Source organism: Vulpes vulpes, chromosome 9 (genome assembly GCF_048418805.1).
Source record: "Vulpes vulpes isolate BD-2025 chromosome 9, VulVul3, whole genome shotgun sequence".
In the NCBI taxonomy this organism is placed as follows: Eukaryota; Metazoa; Chordata; class Mammalia; order Carnivora; family Canidae; genus Vulpes; species Vulpes vulpes.
The window spans coordinates 9,451,851-9,473,168 of NC_132788.1; the positions used below are offsets into that span (position 1 = coordinate 9,451,851).

The following is a 21,318-nucleotide window of genomic DNA, read 5'->3' on the forward strand; positions in this document are numbered from 1 at the left end:
CTGAGCTAGTAAGTACCTAATGTGCTCCCTTCCTTACCTTGAAGATGGGAGTTCTCTAGGAACGCTCCATGAGAATCTTTTGTTTCTCCGGGCTTTGCTGATCGATACTCACTCCTCAGAGAGATCTTCCACCATCTAAAAATTACCTGCGATTGAATAGAAGGGGATAGGAATTACAACTGATTCCAATATCAACAGTGACAGTTTGGTCTGGGATTTCAAAAAACCACTGCAGTGGGCACATGCGGCTCTGTGTCTAACATCAGCTGTAACTTTGCAATTTGGCATCACTTCAAATTAGAAGTGAGGTCTGTGCATCAGTGAACATCTTCCTTAGAGATTAGGGTCACAAAATCAAAGCGCTGGAAGGAATCTTAAAAATCTGTCAAGTCAATTGATGTTAACATCACGCAGGCTCCAATGGCTGGTTGGCTCTTGAGGATCTCTGTGAGTAGACATTCCGTTAACTTGGGGAGCCGGCTCCAAAGCAACTGCTCTGTTCTCTGCCCCCCTTCCTGTCTACAGGGCAGACACAACGAGTGGATACTTTCTTCATAGAGAACGACAGTTCCATGGCCAGGACCAGGGAAAGCACCATTATGCTTTGTCTGATGCATACAAGTGTCACTACACAGGACACTTCTTGTAAAGGATCTGCCAATGGTCCGTTTGGCCTCTAGAAGCAAGTTGGGTTTCTCCCAAGCAAACCTCATTTCCATGGTTATGGGCTGCACGTTAAGTTCTATGTTGATTTCATGACAGTGTCAACTCCTGGCCCTGACGAGGAGCCCCGGAGGCTTATCCAAATTTATCTCAGGTTCTTCAACCTGTAATGGAACTGGGTAGTTAAGTGAGATGACAAAGCTTCCACCAAGTTGACAAGCAAACCAGATTCTTTCCACACTTAGATGAGGGCTACGGGGGAGGAGATGGGTAAGGGGACAGTGCAGAGAAACCGGTCGGCTTCCTCTCTCACTAGCATCGCCGTGTAAGGCTGCAATTATGGTCAGGAAGGTTCGGCCTAAGGCAAAATCGCTAAGCAGGTGAAACTTGTCATAGATCCTCTCGTTCTTTACTGTTTCCTCTCCCCCATTCCCACCCACTCATTCTTCCCTGGGGTCCTCACAGGTCCTGGGTATGCCTCTGTGGGCCACTGCCCTGGTCCCTACCAGTCCTTTGCCCCGTCTCAAGGCCCTTCTTGGTGTTGTTCTGGAAGCCCTGTAGCTTTCAACTGACCAATTGCTCCTCACTTCTTTCTCCCTGTTTGGAGGCCTGAGCTTCAACCAGTTTTCCTCTCCTTGTAGAGCTGCCTCCCTGTGTCCCATCATTCCTGAGGCTCTTCTCCTACCCTTCACCCCTTCCTTGATATCTAAAAGATAACTGAACTCTCAGGGCTCTGGACCGTTTCTACCATCTTACCTAGCACCCCACCCAACAGAAATTACGTTCTTTAAAGGGTTACTGTTCATTTAGGATTTGTGATGATTGCTATAATTGTGGGGAAAAGAATGTAAGTTACAAAGCTCTATAAAGAAAAAAATAATAATAAAGAAAAAAACAAACAAAGCTCTATAAAGTCTCACAAAATCGCAGAAGCTCGTTCCTTTCAAAAAATCCCTAACCTGCCTCTTTTGAGGTTCCTGAGCAGGTGCCTCACCCAAATTCTCTTCTTAAACATCTTTCTACCCCATCTCCAAAGAGGGGAGGGTGTATTAGTCTCTCAGGCTGCCATAAAAAAAGACTAGGGACTTAATGACAGAATTTAGGTCTTCACAGTTCTGGAAGCTGAAAGTTCAAGATCAAGATGTTGGAAAAGTTGGTGTCTCCAAGACCTCTCTCCTGGGCTGATAGATGGCCACCTTCTCCCCCGGGCCTTTCCTCTGTCCCTGTACATCCCTGGTATCTCTGTTTCTTCTTCTTTTTTTTTTTTCTTTTTAAAGATTTTATTTATTTATTCATGAGAGACACAGAAGGAGAGAGGCAGAGACACAGGCAGGGGGAAAGGCAGGCTCCATGCAGGGAGCCCAGTGTGAGACTCGATCCTGGAACTCCAGGATCACACCCTGGGCTGAAGGCAGTCGCTCAACCACTGAGCCAGCCAGGCATCCCAATCTCTGTCTCTTAAAGACACCGATCACATTGGATTAGGGCCCCACCTTTCTGACCTCATTTAACCTTAATGACCCATTCAAACGCTATCACCAAATATAGTCACCCTAAGGATTAGGGCCTCAACATAAGAATTTTAGGGGGACACAATTTAGTCTCTTGCAGAGCTATCTGTGATAGTACCTGTTAGTGTATCTATCTGAGACACAGGGGCATCAGTAGAAAGAGCATTAATTCTGGAGAGAGACAGAGCTTTGCTATTTAATCCTTCTATTAGATATCATCGAAATTAACATTAAATATGATAAATATTTCCTTTCTATTGAATGACGATGCCAGGCAATCTGAATCTAATGCTGTGTCCTTTGTACGTCATGATCTAGAACTTTTAGAACTAATTGGGAGGTCAGAAACAATTTAGTCCATCCCTTGCAACTCATACAGAGGAGCAAGAAGTCTCCAAGAGGTTAAGTTAGAAGGAGTGGGTTGTCCCTCCCTAGGACCATACCACCAGGGGGTGTGTTACAATGAAAGCCAGTCTCTCTGCCACAAGAAAGACACCACCAAGCAGCCACCACAAGAGTCCAAACTACATTTCTGGATGCTCAATGGAGTCCCCTCCTTGACATGCACTTGGGCACACTGCGGGACAGGAAAGTTTCTCTCCGGGGCAAGTGCACCTATATTACATGACATAATCAGCTATCCTTCTTGCCAGATCAAGCAACTAAATCCCTGGTTAAGTGGAGGATTCCTGAGCAAATGGAGTTCTAGATGGGCACTACTCCAGCAATGTTGTTACTGAGCTTAAAAAAAAAAAAAAAAAAGGCAGAGATGTATACAATTGTTGAATCACGGTATCATATTCTTGAAACTAATATAACACTGTGTGTTAACTATACCAGAAGGAAAATAAAATAAAATAAAAATTTTAAAAAGAGAAACACTTGTACAATCTGACTTGTCTCATATCTTGCACATTACTCATTTTATCAGTGAAAAATTATTTCTGACATTCATTATACTAATTAATTAACCCTCTGGTACTGATTTAGAAGGCAGTATTTGAAGTGCTTGCAATAATGGCCTCTAGAGGGAGGATCCTCGGGGCACAGACTCAAGTTAACTTGCACACAGATAAGCATCCTACTGGCTCCTCTGAGGTATTTAAAGTAAATTACTGAGAATATAACACTTGCCTAAGGAAAGATGACTGGCTAGAACCGGAATCCAAGCCTCTTTTCTTCTAACTCATAAACACAGGGTTTGTTCTGAGGCACAAAGCTTTCTTTAAATATGACCTTTATGCTACAGGTCAGCAGATCACCTCAACAGAGCAGACCGCAGAAATCTCATATTCAGAATTACTACCCAGCCTTGTCAAGACTCATCTATTCCCCATATACTATACTTATTAAGTTAGAGAATTATTTTCTACCACTTATTGTCTCTCATATTGGTAAAGCTGTGTTTTGGTTTTTTGTTTGTTTGTTTGTTTGTTTGTTTTTTAAGTGACAAAGCCTAATATTGATAAGAACAAGGAAAAATAAAAGGCATTAATAATCATTGAGAAGGGCATAAATTGGTTTGGCAATACCCATTAAAAACCTTAAGTTCATTCATACCCCTTGACCCAAACATTCTACCTCTCAAGAATTTATCCTCAGGAATTTTTTAGAGATGTGTATAACATTTTTAATGAAGGATAGTTGGAAGAAAGGCAGGCTGGGACAAGGGGCCACGCCCTTAATGGATACCACCCTTAAAGGGACTTTACACTACCCTGGAAGGAGCCCTCCACCCTTTCCCAAGTGATAGGTAGATGACAAAACCTGTTCAGATGACAGGCGCATGGAGGGTTAATCGGATTAAAACAGCCCACACTAAAGAGCCTATAAAAACCAAAAATAGAAGATCTAAACACCAAATCAGTAACCTGCTCAGGTCCTTTCCCTCTTTGGGAGCTTTGCTCAATAGCCTTTGCTTTGCTGACCACCACTGTTCATCTGGTCTACCTCTTCATTCTAAGCAGCGTGACCAAGAACCGCAGGCAGTAAAGGAGGAGATATCCTGTAACATTTTCATATATTTGTCATAGGTTAATTATGACAGTGAAGAATCAGAACTGACCTGAAGGTTTGATAGTTGGGACTAATTAATAATTATGGCATGTTTAGCTGATGGAATACTTTGTGGCCAATAAAAGAATAGGTGAAGAAATAATTTAGAGTAATGTTAATGATCATTTGTGGAAAAGTTCAAATGTGTATACACCACTAACCCAAATACTGAAAGGAAAACACATATGCACAGGGAAGAAGCATCAGTGGGGCAGTAAATACAACTGTTTCACATGACAGATACAGCTTGAAGGAAGCCGAGCCAAGAGACATCTCCCAAATATTTGTGAAGTAGGTAGGTGCTGGGCAGCCCTGGTGGCTTAGCGGTTTAGCGCCGCGTTCAGCCCAGAGCGTGATCCTAGAGACTCACGACAGGCTCCCTGCACTTTCCTTCCTTTCCTTAGCCCTCTTTTCAACTATTCCTCTGACTGTGTCCTGTCACTCAAATTTTAAACTGATACGTTTTGTCTGATGAAGGAGTGATTTGTAAGATGACACGTTTATAGGGACTGTACCAAACACCAACAATTGAGGTTATCTGTAAGAGAAGGTTATATATATGAAACCTCTGTTAACTAAGGGCAGGAGCAATGAAAGATAAAAGTCAGACATGCAATGAAAGAGAAAAAAATGCTACTTGTTAAAAAGTTTCTTTGATTGAAAATATTTCTGCAATTTTAGGGCACTTGCAAATCATCTTGTTAATATGGATCTTGTTAATATGCAGATTCTTATTTAGTACTCCTGAGAACTGAGTATGCACAAGACCACTTCTCTGTGTCTCTAATAAATGGATAAAATCTCTAAAAAAAAAAAAAAAAAAAAAAAAGGAAGAAGAAGTAGGTGTTAACTATTCTGGTATTAGCTCATCTTAAGTCATATATTCACATATAGTTACTGTTATGTATTTATCTCTATTTTGAAAACCTTAAAAGTCCACAAATACTGCTTTAAACATCATTCTTATTTCTTTTTTAAAGATGTATTTATTTCTTTTGGAGAGAGTGCATGCGGACGCTCACACATTGGCAGGGAGGGGCAGAGGGAAAGAATCTCAAGGAGACTCCCCACTGAGCACAGAGCCCATGCAGGGCTCCATCCCAGGACTCTGAGTCGTGACCTGAACTGAAATTAAGAGTCAGAGGCTCAACGGACTGAGCCACCTGGGCGCCCCAAACATCTTGTTCTTGTTAACTGTGAATGTTTTGTTAATGGACATGCCTGCAAGGAGAGCTGCAGAGGAGTTTGCACTGTTTTTACAAGACTGTTGAGATTTGGCTGGAGCATGGGCTTCGCTGTGCTCTCCCCAGATCTCATGAAGCTCCCAAACACCTGTGAGCCGGTACACGACTCTTTATAAATGAAGAAACTGATCCTCGACGGCTTAGATACCTTGTGTCTTCTCTCCTGTCACTGGGGCATCTGCTGACCTTGCCCAGTCTAGTTCTCATGCATTGGTTCATACTTGGTCCAGGAAGGCTGGGCGGTGAGCCTCGTTAGAGGGTACACACCATTATTTGGTATCTTAGTAGAACATTGGTAGAATTATTTTAAAGTTTTTATTTATATTTAGCATATTTTTAGGTTTCTTATATATTTCCAGTAAATCTTTGTAATGAACTTGGAGATTGAGCTTACTTTTAAAAAGAGAGGTCAAAGGTTTCTCATGAATCCCCTGGCATCTCTTCTTTACCAGTTATGAAGGCAAGATGATGGGGCATTTGTTGTTCACCTGGTGAAGGTCCTAAGTGTTAGATCCTTTTCCCCATTGGACCAGCAACTCACTAGACAGCCCTTGAGGGGACACTGGGGGAATAATATGGGCCCCACTGGACATCACAGCATCTGAGTATATTTGGACAACGCAATAACCTGCCCTCACCCCCATGGTTGAGATTGTGCTACTCCCACCACTGCCCCAGCTGAAAAATCCTGCCACTGGGACAAAAAGGCACAGAGTGTGATTAGATGGTCTGGGTTTAAGCCCTGTTCTCTATCATTTACCTTGGGCAAATGTCATCTCTTTTGGTCTCAGTTTCATCTCCAAAATGGAAATAATGAAGATGGCCCCTCACTGAGTCTTGGAGGGATGACATGAGATAAATCCAAAGCACCCAGCCCAATGCCAGATATGAAGTGTGCCCCAAATAATCCTTGCCTCTTTCTTTCTCCTTTCCCTCTTGTTCACCGGCTGCTCAGTCTTTCACATCCATAACAGCCAACTCACTCAGCCCCTAATACCAAATATCTCTTTCCTCATCAACTATTTAACAATACTTGATTCCTGATCACATTCTTTTTTTTCTTTTAAGATTTTTGAAATTTATTTTTTCACTGGAGACACAGAGAGGGAGAGGCATAGGCAGAGGGAAAAGCAGGCTCTCTGCAGGAAGCCTGATGTGGAACTCGATCCCACTTAGTACTCCTGAGAACTGAGTATGCACAAGACCACTTCTCATGTCTCTAATAAATGGATAAAATCTCAAAAAAAAAAAAAAAAAAGAGGAAGAAGACCCCAGGATCACGATCTGAGCTAAAGGCAGGCACTCAACCACTGAGCCACCCAGGCGCCCCTCTTGATCACATTCTTGGTTGTATTCTTCAAAGGCATTTATTTCAGCTTTTGCTCTTACCTGGTGTTTGACTTTTTAATCATCAATAATCATTAAGAATTGCATGCTTTTTGCTGTATTTCCTCAACTGCATAATTAAGGAGCATCATCTATCATCTATGCAGTTAAAAAAACAAAGTTGCTCATGAAGTGTTGGAATGACCTGCCAGATACCACACACTCCATGGGGGACTCCAAATCTAAGCATCTAAGAAATACGTTTGTAAGTTAGTACACTGTTTCCGCTTTCTCTTGCAGACTACTGTTATTCCATTAGATCAAATTTCTCCCTGCTTTGGAAATCACATGTAAATTAGGGGATTTCACAGACTGGGGTTGAGATACTGTGTCACGGAGAGTTTGTGGAATCAGATCTTTTATTAGGGGAAAAAAAGGATTTTGTTATCTCAACAGCCCACTGAGAAATGGAGAAGTCAGGACTTCAAGGTAAATTCCGCATGTAACTTTACCTTTCTATGTTACTCCATAGCTCACAGAGCATTGGTTTTCCAAAAGGTAGAAAGACGTTATTTTTTTAAATGAATTATGAAGATAATTAATTTATTTCACCTTATTTAAACTAACAATTATGATGGTTTTGGTGCAAATTCACATCATATGTGTTCCTCTCTGTGTCTGTGTTTGGTTCAGTTTGTCTAAACACAGCAAAACTTAGACTTGCAACTATCCAAAGTTTTGCTCTGAGATGGTAGTAATTTTGTACATTAGGAATAAAAGCAGCATCAACTTCATCATCATCATTATTTAGAGAGAGAGGAGACAAAATCTCAAGCAGGCTCATGCCCAGCGCAGAGCCGGGACTTGAGGCTCGACCTCCCAACCCTGAGATTATGACCTGAGCCGAAATCAAGAGTCAGATGCTTAACTGACTGAGCCACCCCAGTGCCCCAAAAGCAACATTATTGATAATGGAGAAGATGAGTTTGAGGCTAAGAGGAGAATGGAATAAACTGAAATTTATAAGAGCTGACTGCATTGAAATATTTCTTCAAGGCAGCCCGGGTGGCTTAGTGGTTTAGCGTCACCTTCAGCCCAGGGCGTGATCCTGCTGGAGACCTGGGATCGAGTCCCACGTCGGGCTCCCTGCATGGAGTCAGACACTTAAGTGACTGAGCCACCTAGACGCCCCAATACAATGTTTTTTTAATCACTTATTTTCTATTTATTGAAAGGCTCTTTTATCCTTCATTAGACATGTATTTTATTATGTTTTTAGTATTTGTATGACTTCATTAGTTTTATAAATTATATTGACACAATATATGTATTTTGTTAATTTCAATATAATAAATTTACATCGTCCCTGCCTATACCTAAAAAAGGAAAATATAGGGCAGTCTGGGTGGCTCAGTGGTTTAGTGCTGCCTTCAGCCCAGTGATCCAGGAGACCCAGGATTGAGTCCCACGTCGGGCTTCCTGCATGGAGCCTGCTTCTCCCTCTGCCTGTATTTCTGCCTCCCTTTCTCTCTCTCTTTCTCTCTTTAGTGAATAAAAAAAATAAAATCTTAAAAAAAATAGAAAATATAAGTGGAATGAATAGATGAAGGTATTTCTGAAACTTCCCCAGATTCAGTCTGAATCTTATGGATCACACTGTGGATGCGAGTCTTCAACATTTTACTCAGAATATTATCCTCTGTGACATCAAGAACATGATGATAAAACAGCAAAGTACTGAACTCTTAAGCTGACCTTGGTTGTTTTTTTTAAGATTTTATTTATTTATTTGAGAGAGAGGGTGAGCAAGAGAGCGAGCAGGGGCAGAGGGAGAAGGAGACTCCTCACTGAGCAGAGAGCCCAATGTTAGGGCTCGATCCCAGGATCCTAGGATCATGACCCGAGCAGAAGGCAGGTGCTTAACTGACTGAGCCACCCAGGTGCCCCAAGCCAAGCTAGCCTCCTTTTAATTTTTACTTTGGGAATGCTGTAAACATCTCAGATTTACCCCTGCTTTCTCATAGCTTCTGGATTTTCTTCTAAGATGCTGCTTTGATGCTTGGCTTGGGCTTCCACGTTGTTTTCAGTTTCTGAGTTTAATGAATAACATTTCCATAAATGTTTGTGTACTGGTTTTTGCCCTCTTTTACTCCTAGGTTGTTAACCACCCTCCATTGGTTAACAATTCTTCATAATGAACTGTCCCTGGTAAAATAGCAGAATGGTTTCTGTCTCCTCAGTGGACCTTGCTTGGGATAACTGATAGGAATCTTTTGTCATTCATTATGTAAGGCACTTGGTAAGATTTTTTTCTGGAATTCCTTTTTTTCCAGATATTGGGTGTCATGAACTAATTTTTTAATTTTTCCCCCTATTTTCCACCTCTTACCTTTGGTTCTTTTTTTCTAGGAGAGTTCCTCAATTTTATCTTCCAACCCTTCTGTTGAGTTTTTCACTTTTCCTATCATATTTTTTTATTTTCTAAAAGCTCTTTTTAATTTTCTGAAATTTTTTATTGTGTGCTGTTCTTGTTTCATGGCTATAATACCTCTTCTTATCCTGCTGAAGCTATTACTGAGCGTTTTCTTTTGCCTGTGTGCACTGTCTTTATTTTCTCCAAAATTGTATTTCCTGGATTTTGGTGGTGGTGGTGGCATTGATGATTTGTTTTGGCTTTCCACAAAAGCCTGATAACTCTTAGCTGTCCATGTGCATTTAGGAATGGGTGCTAGGAAGTTTATTAGAAGTTCTGGCATTTAAGCAGGGCTTGTCCAGAGGAGGACTTCATTATAGGGTGATCTGCTGGGGCTCTTCGGTTGGAGGATTCTGAGTATGACTATCTTTTGATCTCTTCACTTGGCCTAGTCCGATTCTCCAAAGAAGAATCTTCTAGCTTTATGCCTAGAGGGCATGAAACTGGCTGCCTGCAGTATCCTGTGAGCCTTGGGAGGCTTAGAGTGAGTCTCCTAAATCAGTATGTGGATTTTCCTTTAATCTCTTGCCATATTGAACACTGAGTCCCTTTGTCCCAGTGACCTGGGGTCCTGAGGCCACAGTATCCCTCCATATCCCTCTAGAGACCAAACTTCCAATCTTCTGGAGTGTGAAGCAAAACTGTTGCTGGTTGTGCAGAGGAAGGGAGGAAATGAAAAAGCTGGTTCTAACCACATCTCAAACAAAATTTTAATCATTCCTAGTGTTTTCAGGTTCTTCTTTACCCTTGCTTTCAAAAGAACCTGTTTCTGCCCATTCCTGAGCTTCCCTACTCTGAGTTTCTGTGGCGCAAATCTGATTGCTTCTTGACTTGCTCACCATAGCTTAGATTTCAGCTTTCTTGGGGCTGTTGAGTCAGTTACCAGTAAATCATCTGCCTTCTAGCATGCAAAATTGTTGCCTTTCCTATTCTCTTTGTCCTTGTGGGTTTATGTTTTAGAAAAATCCTATAATTGTCATTTTAGTGGTATTGCCAGAGAGATATAATAGTTCTTTAACTAGAAGTTGTACTTTGTGTATTCTTAAGATGTTTAAAATGCCACCATAGAGAATCTGTTATACTATATTTCTCAGTTCAATTTAAATACATACAGTAATGTAAATGATTGAGTTGGTAGTCAATATTTAAACTTAGGAGTATCTGTTATCTTTATAATGATTTTGAGATATCTAAAAGAATTTGAGCTATATGTTTACATTTATTTTATTACAGATTTTCACATACTTGGTTTGATTTTGTTAGATTTGTAATTATGCCTCTTTAGATTTTAGAAATGCTTGAGAAAATCCAATACACTAAATTTGTGGTATAGATTGAAACATTTAAGATGATTTAATTAAATTTGTAAATAGAACTTAGATTTAAGAGAATTAAATGTGTTAAATTTATAAGTTCCATATCTTTGATTAATAATTTCTAAAACAATCTGATTAAGTTTGTAAACAGTGCTTAAAAATTTAAAGGATTATAATTTGTTGACTATAATAGGTTCATTTAAGGTTCATCAAAAGATAACAAAACCAGGACCGCCTGGGTAGCCCAGCGGTTTAGCGCTACCTTCGGCCCAGGGCCTGATCCTGGAGACCCTGGATCGAGTCCCGCATTGGGCTCCCTGTATGGAGCTTGCTTGTATCTCTGCCTCTCTCTCTCTCTCTCTCTCTGTCTGTCATGAATAAATAAAATATTTTTTAAAAAAAGATAATGAAACCGAGTGTTTTGAATTGTCATTCAAAATTACTTGATTGGGAGCACCTGGGTGGCTTAGTGAGTTAAGTGTCTGCCTTGGGCTTGGGCCATGATCCCAGGGTTCTGGGATAGAGGTCCTAGTTGGGCTCTAAAAAGCAGGGAGCCTGCTTTTCTCTCTCATCCCTGCACATGCTCTCGCTGACTATCTCTGCCTCTCTTTCTCAAATAAATAAATAATCTTAAAAAAATTACTTGATTTACAATTGAATTTACTAGGTTTGTACTTGAAAGGTTAAAGAAAAATAGGTTTTTAGGGAACCTGGCTGGCTCAGCTGGTGGAGTGGGCAGTTCTTAATCTCAGAATTCTGAATTCAAGCCCGACATTAGGTGTAGGGATTATAAATAAATAAACTTTAAAGAAAAATAGGCTTTTAATTTTTAACTTTAATTGAATAGCAGTGAAAAATACAAATAACTATAATAAATTACAATATTTGTATTAAATTATAAACTATTTAATGTAATTGTAAAATAGTTTCCTAAATGAGATCACAAAGATTGATTTAGGTATTTGGGGACAACTGGGTAGCTAGCTATTTGAAAAAAAACTGATTTATCCCTAATACCAAGATAAACTCCAAACAAACAGATCAAAGATCTGTGTAAACTCCAAACACATAAAAAATGAGACCATACACACACCAAAAGGAAAAAATGGTAATTCCTTTATTATCTTTCTCAAAATCCAAAAGTCATAAATTTGAAGATTGATAAATTCAACTATATAAATATAATAAACTTGGAAACATGGTAATTTTTCAAGCAACTTTATTCATAACAGCTCTGGGTTGAAAACAACCAAAATATGCATCAACTGGTAAATAGATAAATACATACAAATGACAAAATATTACTCAGCAATAAAAATAACTGCTGATACATGCAATCACATGGTTGAATCTCAAAAGAATTATGTTAAAGTGAAAAAAAAAAGAATTATGTTAAAGTGAAAGAAGCTGGATATAAAAGGCTACTGACTGTATAATCCTGTTTAGGATGCATTGGAAAAGGCAAAACAGAAATGAGGTGAGTGGTACCAAAGGGATGGGTGTGGGACAGGGGGAATGACCACAAAGGGACATGAGAGAAATCTTGGGTTGATAGAAATAGTCTCTCTCTTTACTACAGTGCTGGTATTTAATTTGTCAAAAATTGATGTAATTTTTACTATCTTGAAAGCATACCTTGAGAAGCCTGATTTTCTTAGAGTTTATTTTTTTAGTAATCTCTACACCCAACATGAGGCTTGCACTCCCAACCCCAAGATCAAGAGCTGAACGTTCTCCCAATTGAGCCAGCAAGGCATCCCATAATAAGCCTGTTTTAAAAACAAAAACATATCAGAAAAAGTGAAAAGAAAAATGATGAACTGGGAAGAAACATCTGCAATTACAATCATGACAAGAGGCTAATCTCCCCTAAAGAGTTTGTAGAAATACAGAAGTGGCCAAAAAAAATTGATTTTTTTTATTTTTTTATTTTTTGGTATACCTTTTTTTTAGGTTTTATTTAAATTCCAGTTCATTAACATACAGTGTAATATTAGTTTCAGTTGTACAATTTAGTAATTCAACACTTCCATACAATACCTGGTGCTCATCACAAGTGCACTCCCTAATCCCCATCACCTATTTAACCGAAACCCCTCCCACCACCCCATTGGTAACCATCAGCTTGTTCTCTATAGTTATGAGTCTATTTCTTGGTTTGCCTTTCTCTCTTTTTATTTTGCTTCTTAAATTCCACATATGAGTGAAATTATATGGCATTTGTCTTTCTCTGACTGACTTCATTTAGCATAATACATTCTAGCTTTACCCACATCATTGCAAATGGCCAGATTTCATTCACTTTTACGGCTGAATAATATTCCATTGTATGTGTATGTGTACAAATTAATTTTTTAAATGAGCAAAAGAGGGATGCCTGGTTAGCTCAGTGGTTGAATGTCTGCCTTTGGCTCAGGTCATGATCCTGGGGTCCTGGGATTGAGTCCCGCATCAGGCTCCCTGGAGGGAGCCTGCTTCTTTCTGTCTCTGCCTCTCTCTCTGTGTCTCTCATGAATAAATAAATAAAATCTTTAAAAAAACCTAGATAAACTAATATAATAAATGCAAAAAATAATACTGTAAAATGTATTATTTTAAAAATAATTTTAAAATACCATGTTCTTCTTAGAAAATGGTACAGGAACCAGGGGATAGTATCATACTGAGCATGATTATGCATGCTTTTTTTTATTATTATTGGAGTGTAGTTGACATATAATATTTCATTAGTTTCAGATGCCCAACACAGTGTAATTTTATACATTATGCAATACTCACCAACTGTAGCTATCATGTCACCATACATTATTACAATATTATTGACTATATACCCTATACTGTACTTTTTCATCTCTATGATTCATTCATTTTATTACTGGAAATTTGTATCTCTTAATCTACTTTACCTATTTCACCCATCCCTCTACTTACTCCCCTCTGGCAAGCACTAGTGCTCTCTGAGTTCAAGAGTTTGTTTGTTTTTTAATTATACATCCTTTAGGAGAGCCTGGGTGGCTCAGTTGACCAAGTGTCTGCCTTCAGCTCAAGTCATGATCTCAGGGTCCTGGGGTCAAGACCCACATAAGGCTCCCTGCTCAGTGGGGAGTCTGCTTCTCCTCCCTTGCTGCTCAAGCTCATGCTCTCTCTCACTCTCTCAAATAAATAAAATCTTTTTTAAAAAATAAATTATACATGGGCAGCCCTGGTGGCGCAGCAGTTTAGCGCCGCCTGCAGCCCAGGGCGTGATCCTGGAGACCCTGGATCGAGTCCCACGTCAGGCTCCCTGTATGATGCCTGCTTCTCCCTCTGCCTGTGTCTCTGCCTCTCTCTCTCTCTCTCTCTCTTTCTCAATAAATAAATAAAATCTTAAAAAAAATTATACATGCTTTTAATATCATCCTATTTTCCTGCTGAAATCTTGGAATCAGAATTCCAGATTGTGGTTGATTAGAAGCTGTTATTTTAACTCAGTAAGTCACTGCAGAGGTTGTAGTTTTTAGTTTTGCTTCCTCTCCTTGGTTTTGAGGTCCAGAGGTGCAACTTTAAGCAGTATTCTATATAGAAAAACATTCTACTATAATAAAGCAAATTGGAGGTCCTACAGAACTCACAATGACTGTAATTTTCTTCTTATCAAGCATAAAGACGTGGGTGTTTATACCCCAGGCACAATATCACATTAGGAAGATTTTCTGAAAGCAGAACTTGCACAAGATTTTGAACAAAGGAGGATGTGTAAGAAAACTACACACACTAATGATAAGAATCTTTCTAAAAGAAAATGGACAGGGCACCTGGGTGGCTCAGTCAGTCAATTGTTCGACTCTTGATTTCAGCTCAGGTCATGATCTCAGGGTTGTGGGATGGAGCCTGCTTAATATTCTCTCTCTCCCTCTAACCCTCTCCCCCCCAAAAAGAAAAAATAATAAATTGTTAAAAACAAAAACAAAAACAAACAATAAGCAAAATCCCACATAAGTTCTTATGATTCAGGAGAAAAAGGTGATATAAGCAATAAGAGGATAAAACATATGTAACACTAAAATGGGTAGGACGTCACTGACTATGTTCCTACGATGTGAAGGCACAAAGTCAAAGGTGTCCAATCAGTTGTTTGGGACCCAGAGGGACATTCCAGTGTTAGGATTTAGTATCAGTGTGACCTTGGGCCAGTCTCATAATCTCTGTCTGCTGCTTATACCAGTCACAACTTCTGGGAGGATAAAAATGAAAGGATACATATAAATGTGCTTAAGCAGAGCACCAGATAGGTTTTTACTTTCCTATTCTATCAAATTATCACTGGAATTTGTTTACATAAGAGGCCAAAAATACAGATGCGGTTCCCTAGGTTTAGAAACGGCACAGATCCATTCTCGCAGCGCTAGCTGAAGAACTTGATGAAAGCCACAATTTCCTCAGGCTGGAGATGGTGGGCTCCTTCCCAAGTGCAGAAAGACAGTGTGAGTCAGGGCTATGCCAGTCAGTTCTAACACACACTTTGCAGAGGCCTGATCCCAAAACACTAAGTGTGTCTGCCAGATGGGTGTGCTAAAAATCTCAAAAGACTCTATAAACAATAAGATCAAACCAAAAAAACCCCAAAAAACAAAACAAAACAAAAACCCAACTTTAAACACAGATGCAATTGCTTTAAAAAACTTTTTTTGTTGTTGTATTAGTACAATATTATCTTCTGGAACAATGCCCAGGAAAAATAATAGAATCTGGAATCCTCTCTCCAAAACCTTCCCAGATAGGGACGGGAAAAGTAACCAAGCAGGTGAAGGCCCAGGTGTCTATGGCTCCACTTCACAGACCCCATCTCAGATGTCCATGCCTCTAGCTTGCAACCTGCTTCTTCATAAAAGTATTACTTACAACTCAAATTGTGTTTTTGCTTTTGCTTCTGGTAACAAAATAGTAATCTCCTGGTAGAAAATCTGTTTTCAAAAATTTCCCCCAATTTCTCAGGGGTGTAGTTATTTTTTTTTCCAGCGATTTATTTATTTTTTATATAAATTTATTTTTTATTGGTGTTCAATTTGCCAACATATAGAATAACACCCAGTGCTCATCCCATCAAGTGCCCCCCTCAGTGCCTGTCACCCAGTCACTCCCACCCCCCACCCACCTCCCCTTCCACCACCCCTAGTTCGTTTCCCAGAGTTAGGAGTCTCTCATGTTCTGTCTCCCTTTCTGATATTTCCCACTCATTTTTTCTCCTTTCCCCTTTATTCGCTTTCACTATTTTTTATATTCCCCAAATGAATGAGACCATATAATGTTTGTCCTTCTCCGATTGACTTACTTCACTCAGCATAATACCCTCCAGTTCCATCCCCGTCGAAGCAAATGGTGGGTATTTGTTGTTTCTCATGGCTGAGGAATATTCCATCGTATACATAAACCACATCTTCTTTATCCATTCATCTTTCGATGGACACCGAGGCTCCTTCCACAGTTTGGCTATTGTGGACATTGCTGCTAGAAACATCGGGGTGCAGGTGTCCTGGCGTTTCATTGCATCTGAATCTTTGGGGTAAATCCCCAACAGTGCAATTGCTGGGTCGTAGGGCAGGTCTATTTTTAACTCTTTGAGGAACCTCCACACAGTTTTCCAGAGTGGCTGCACCAGGCCACATTCCCACCAACAGTGCAGGAGGCTTCCCTTTTCTCCGCATCCTCTCCAACATTTGTGGTTTCCTGCCTTGTTAATTTTCCCCATTCTCACTGGTGTGAGGTGGGATCTCATTGTGGTTTTGATTTGTATTTCTCAGGGGTCTAGTTAGAAGTAGCTCTGCCATGTGGCTAATTCCCTGGCAGGGAACGGTAGGCCCCACTGGCAGAGAAACTGAGTTTCTCTCTTGAGGAGGTATTTACTATCAGAAATACGGTGGCCTTCTCTGTTTCTCACCTTTCTCTCAACAGCAGCTGCTAGTTATATCTCCTCTGGTGACTTAGCCATTCTGTGTTACTGCTCCTTCCAATGCATCCTCGGGTAGAGTCCAACCACTCAGGAAGGGGCCACTTCATAGTTTTACTTCCATGCCTCCTTTCAGGCTCTCTGCACGTGTAATGTTTTCCTCTTCCCTATGGTTTCCTTTCTTCCTGTTTGTAGAATGAACACCTGCTTCTGAATACTTTGATCTATTCCCTTCTCAGTGCCTATCTGCTAGTCAAAACATACCCACTACGGTACCTTTGCTTCTGGAAATTAAAGATAGTTTCATTATCCAGTATATCAAAATTAGAGGTTCTTTATCAAAACCCTCCTTGCCTTCTGTTATGCACTGAATTGTGTCCCTCCAAAATGTTGAAGCCCTAACCTAGCCCTAACAGGGTCTTTGAACAGGTAAAGGTTAAACAGAAAAATGAGCTCATAAGAGTGGGTCCTAATCCAAGACGGCTGATGTCCTTAGGAAGAGGAAGAGACAACGGGGGATGCACATTTTCAGAGGAAAGACCATGTGAGACCACAGTGAGAAGGTGGCCATCTGCGAGCTCAGGAGAGAGGCCTCAGGAGACACCAAATCTGCCAACACCTTGACCTTGGACTTCTACCTTACAAAACTATGAGAAAAAAAATTTCTGTTTTTTTAAGCTACTCAATCTGTGGTTCTTTGTTATGGCAACCCTAGCAGACTAACACAGCTCCCAAAATGATAATGATAAATAATAACATGTTTTCAAGTGCCTACCATGTGCCATGGGCACTGTGCTTTGGACTTATCCTGTTTAATCTTTACCACAACCCTGGGAGGTTGCATCACTCACTGTACATATTACAGATGAAAAATGGACTCTAGGGATCCCTGGGTGGTTCAGTGGTTTAGTGCCTCCATCGGCCCAGGGCATGATCCTGGAGTCCCAGGATCGAGTCCTACATCAGGCTCCCTGCATGGAGCCTGCTTCTCCCTCTGCCTGTGTTTCTGCTTCTTTCTCTGTCTCTCTCATGAATAAATACATAAAATCTTAAAAAAAAAAAAAAAAAGAAAAGAAAAGAAAAGAAAAATGGACTCTAACTCATTCACTGCTCAGTGGGATTTGAATCCAGGTCTACTTGACCCCAGAGCTTCTAAATCTGTTCAACATGTTGCCTCATCAGAATGATGAAAGGCCTTAACTTTCCCATGTCCATGATATGCAGGGAAGCAGTGGTATTTACAAAGCTAATAGTGTTAATCTTCAAATCATGAAGATCTGGCATTGGATGGGTTTTTCATTTACTTTTGGTGGGGGTGTGGCCGACGTGCTGAGAAGTCATGGCATTTCATTCGCTCCCCATTCCACAAGCACAGGGTATGGTGTGGTTCTAGCAAAATCGACAAAGCCCTCGGCCGATGGAGCTTGAGTTCTATGGGGAGGGGCAGGGGGGGACAGAGAGATGGTAAACAAAACAAGGAAATATATTTCATAGTGTGTTAGAAGGTGAGATGAATAAATGCTGTGACTAAAAACTAGGAAAGCCAGACAGAGAGTGCTGAGCACGGGATGGGGGTTCCATATTAAATAGGGTGACTGGAGCAGACGTCATTTGAGCCCTTCCAAAGCCAGATGGTGAGAGGAGCCAGTAAACTGCTTTGCTTTTCACCCAACATGCCCCATGTAACCCTTCCAAACATGCAGGTGGTAAGCAAAAATCCCTTTCTAGCAACCTATGCTAAAGCTGAGTGCTCACAGGAGACAAATGGTACCAGTATTTTATCTCATAACCCCAGGATTACATCTAACAGGCTTTCCTGCTAAATTGCAGATTGTAAGGGAGAATAAAGGGAAAAAGCAATTACGGACACTTTCTTCAAGTGCTTTGATATTCACTCATGCATTTGTTTTCATGTCCCTATGCTTTGTAATAGCCAGCCCCTTGGAAGATCCTGCCTGGAGCCCAATGCATCTTCCCTGTGGAAGATGCTAGCAAACGCAATGAGAAATTGACCTCTGATGATCAGCATCCTGTCTCCTGTCCAGTATCATTTCTCATCATCAATCTAGCAAGTTGTGCACAAGTGCCACGTTTGGATTATACCACCATGCATTTGCACACATGTGCCCAAGGCCTACAGTGTCCTCCCCTGCCTGGGCCTCTGGAAAAAAATTCATTCTTCATGACTTAGTTTGAGTCACTTTCTTTGTGTCATGACAGTCTACAAAAGGTCTCATTTATCTGCTATTCAAATAACTTGCTGGACAAAGAAGTGTTCTCTATTCTCTCTGGAAAACAATTAGCCCTCAATAAATGGTCAAACTTCCAAAATGATTTGAATCAAATCTTCAAAGAGCCTGTAGTGATGGTCACATACCCATTTACTTGAGTCAATACATTTATCAATCAAATAAATATTTACACTGTCCCTTGCAAAGCAGTGAGCCAGCCAACTGTCTGCATGGAAAGGCAGTAGCAATCAAAAATGAGTAAGTCTGGTTTTAGAAGATCGTATCTGTAGAGCCAGAATATGAATACAAAGTAATATAAAACAATTACCTATGTTGGCTTGTAAAATGAATATATGGCTTTAATTACTTACAATCTATATTGCTTGAACAACGTAGTAAATAGGACGCTCACTTGCTTAACACATGTGCAAAAAATGAAATTTTTTCTTGAAGTTAATATTATTTTATTTTTGAATAAGTAACAAAGACATCTGGTAAAGTGCAGAAGATAAACAGGAAAAAGCATCTTTCTCCATCCCGAGCCCAAGAGAACATGTTTCCTAAACCTAGTCTCAGTCCCTTTGGCACCTGCCTCCTCTCTACTGAGGCTGAGTCCAAGTTCCCGGGGTTGGAGGTGGAGAGGCCTCTGAGCCAGCAATAAGTGAGATGCCCTCTGTCCCATCATCCCATTGGTTCTCGGGTTATCATGGCACAGGGAACAGGTAAGGGCCATAGCAGTCTCCTCCTGGTCCCCTTGTGGCAACATTTCCCCCCCAGGGGTGGCCTGCAGAAGGAAGTGCCTGATGACAAAGGTGGCTGGGAGGCAATCCGAGGCCTGCCCCATAGCACCTTCTCTGGCCACCTTCTGGGGTGAGAGGCACGTGAGACCTTTCAGCAGGCTCTCCTATTCCCCTGCCTCTCTTATTCCTCACAAGGTGGGGAGGAGGAGGAGGGCAAAGGTCTGCTTAGCTCCTGGAAATTCAATCTACCTGGGGAGTCCACTGGGATTTTGACCTTCACCCCCCCAAACCAGCTTGTAAGGAAATGGCCAAGGGCTCTTCAGGTGACCCAGCGGCAACCAAATCCTCTTTCCCTCCTTTCTGGATCTCGTTTCCCTCTGCAATCTGGGAAGTTTTCTCGGTTGGAGAGTCGGGGCGGGGGGGGGGGGGGGGGGGGGAGCAAACTTGACAGTCTGACGTCTTTGCCAAAAACTTCAGGCGCCCATCCCCCACCCAGTTTGGGCTTTTGAAATTTAAAATCCCAGGGCCTTGCATCTCAAAGGCTGATTTTGGGGAAACTCCCGGAAGACTAGGCGTGAAGCTGACTTGAGGGAGGAAAGCGGATCTTGAAGGGAAAACAAGATAAGAACATTCAAGAAGTCCCCCATTAAACTTAAGGTTTTGTGTGGCCTACAGTCTGAGGTGATAGTGTAACCTTACAAATGTATAATTCAAAATAAAGTAGTGCCTGGAAATATTTATATTAGGTACAGTAATTAAAATGATTTGATGAGATGTTCTCTTGGGGTGAAAAAAACATTTTCTTCAGAGTTTAAAATGAAACCCCCTTGATTCAGAAAGTTCTCTTTCCCGCGTTACACTAATGACCACAATGCAATAGTCGTCAGTGTAGACGAGGTTCTATTTCCAGGTTTAAGGTTAACAGCTTAACCTTAACCAATGGTCCTTTCTGTTTAAGCTAAATCGGAACCAAGCAAAAATCATTTGTAACCATCTGACAAGCAACACAATCTAGGTTTTTCTAAAGTCAGCCCCTGACTTCTGACCTTGGACAGAACCCACCTTATCTCCTTTTATTTTTATTTTTTATTTTTAAAGATTTTATGTATTTATCCATGAGAGACACAGACAGAGGCAGAGACTCAAGCAGAGGGAGAAGCAAGACCCATGCAGGGAGCCAGACGTGGGATTCGATCCCAGGTCTCCAGGATCACGCCCTGGGCTGAGGACAGGCGCTAAACCGCTGAGCCACCCAGGCTGCCCCCTTATCTCCTTTTAAAAAGAAAACCACAAGTCCAAAATGGAGTCACTTAGGCCAGGTCAAGCCACGAAACCAGAGCTTCCTACTTAACCTAACTACAGTTTCAACCTCCCCTGAATGTGGTCTTAATCAGTCAGGCATTTTCTGGTCCGCACAGATGATGTAACCTGTCACATGGGCCTTCTTCTCTACCCTCCTCCCCAAGGGAAGATGAGGTAATCACCAAATAAGACCCCCTGCTCTCCCCCTAAGGGAAGGTGACCTAGCCTGAAATAATCCTTTCTTTTGTTAACTGTCTCACCCCATTTCTGCCAGTAAAATCCATCCATTTTGTATAGCTCCTTGGATCTCCTCTCTACTGCCTAGATGGGATGCTGCTTGACGCATGAATTGATTAATAAAGTCTATTAGGTCTTTAAAATTTACTCGGTTGAATTTGATGTTAACACTCCATACCTCCCCCCTCCTTCCCTCTCCTGCAGGCTCAGCTCTTGACATTTTATTTGGGCCCTGATTTTAATGCAAGGTCCTGGTCCCACAGCTCTCATTCACTCCCCAGGGGCCAGTCCTCA

The 21,318-nt window shown here is 41.0% G+C and overlaps 1 protein-coding gene across 1 annotated transcript in view; it reads right to left on the reverse strand.

Moving 5' to 3' along the window:
* Nucleotides 1-21,318, reverse strand: part of FBXO36 (F-box protein 36) — a 100,129-nt gene that overhangs the window by 41,909 nt on the left and 36,902 nt on the right. Inside the window, exon 2 of the mRNA XM_072719317.1 lies at nucleotides 38-146. Within this exon, the coding sequence (XP_072575418.1) occupies nucleotides 38-146 (109 nt within the window). The remainder of the gene's footprint in view (nucleotides 1-37; nucleotides 147-21,318) is intronic.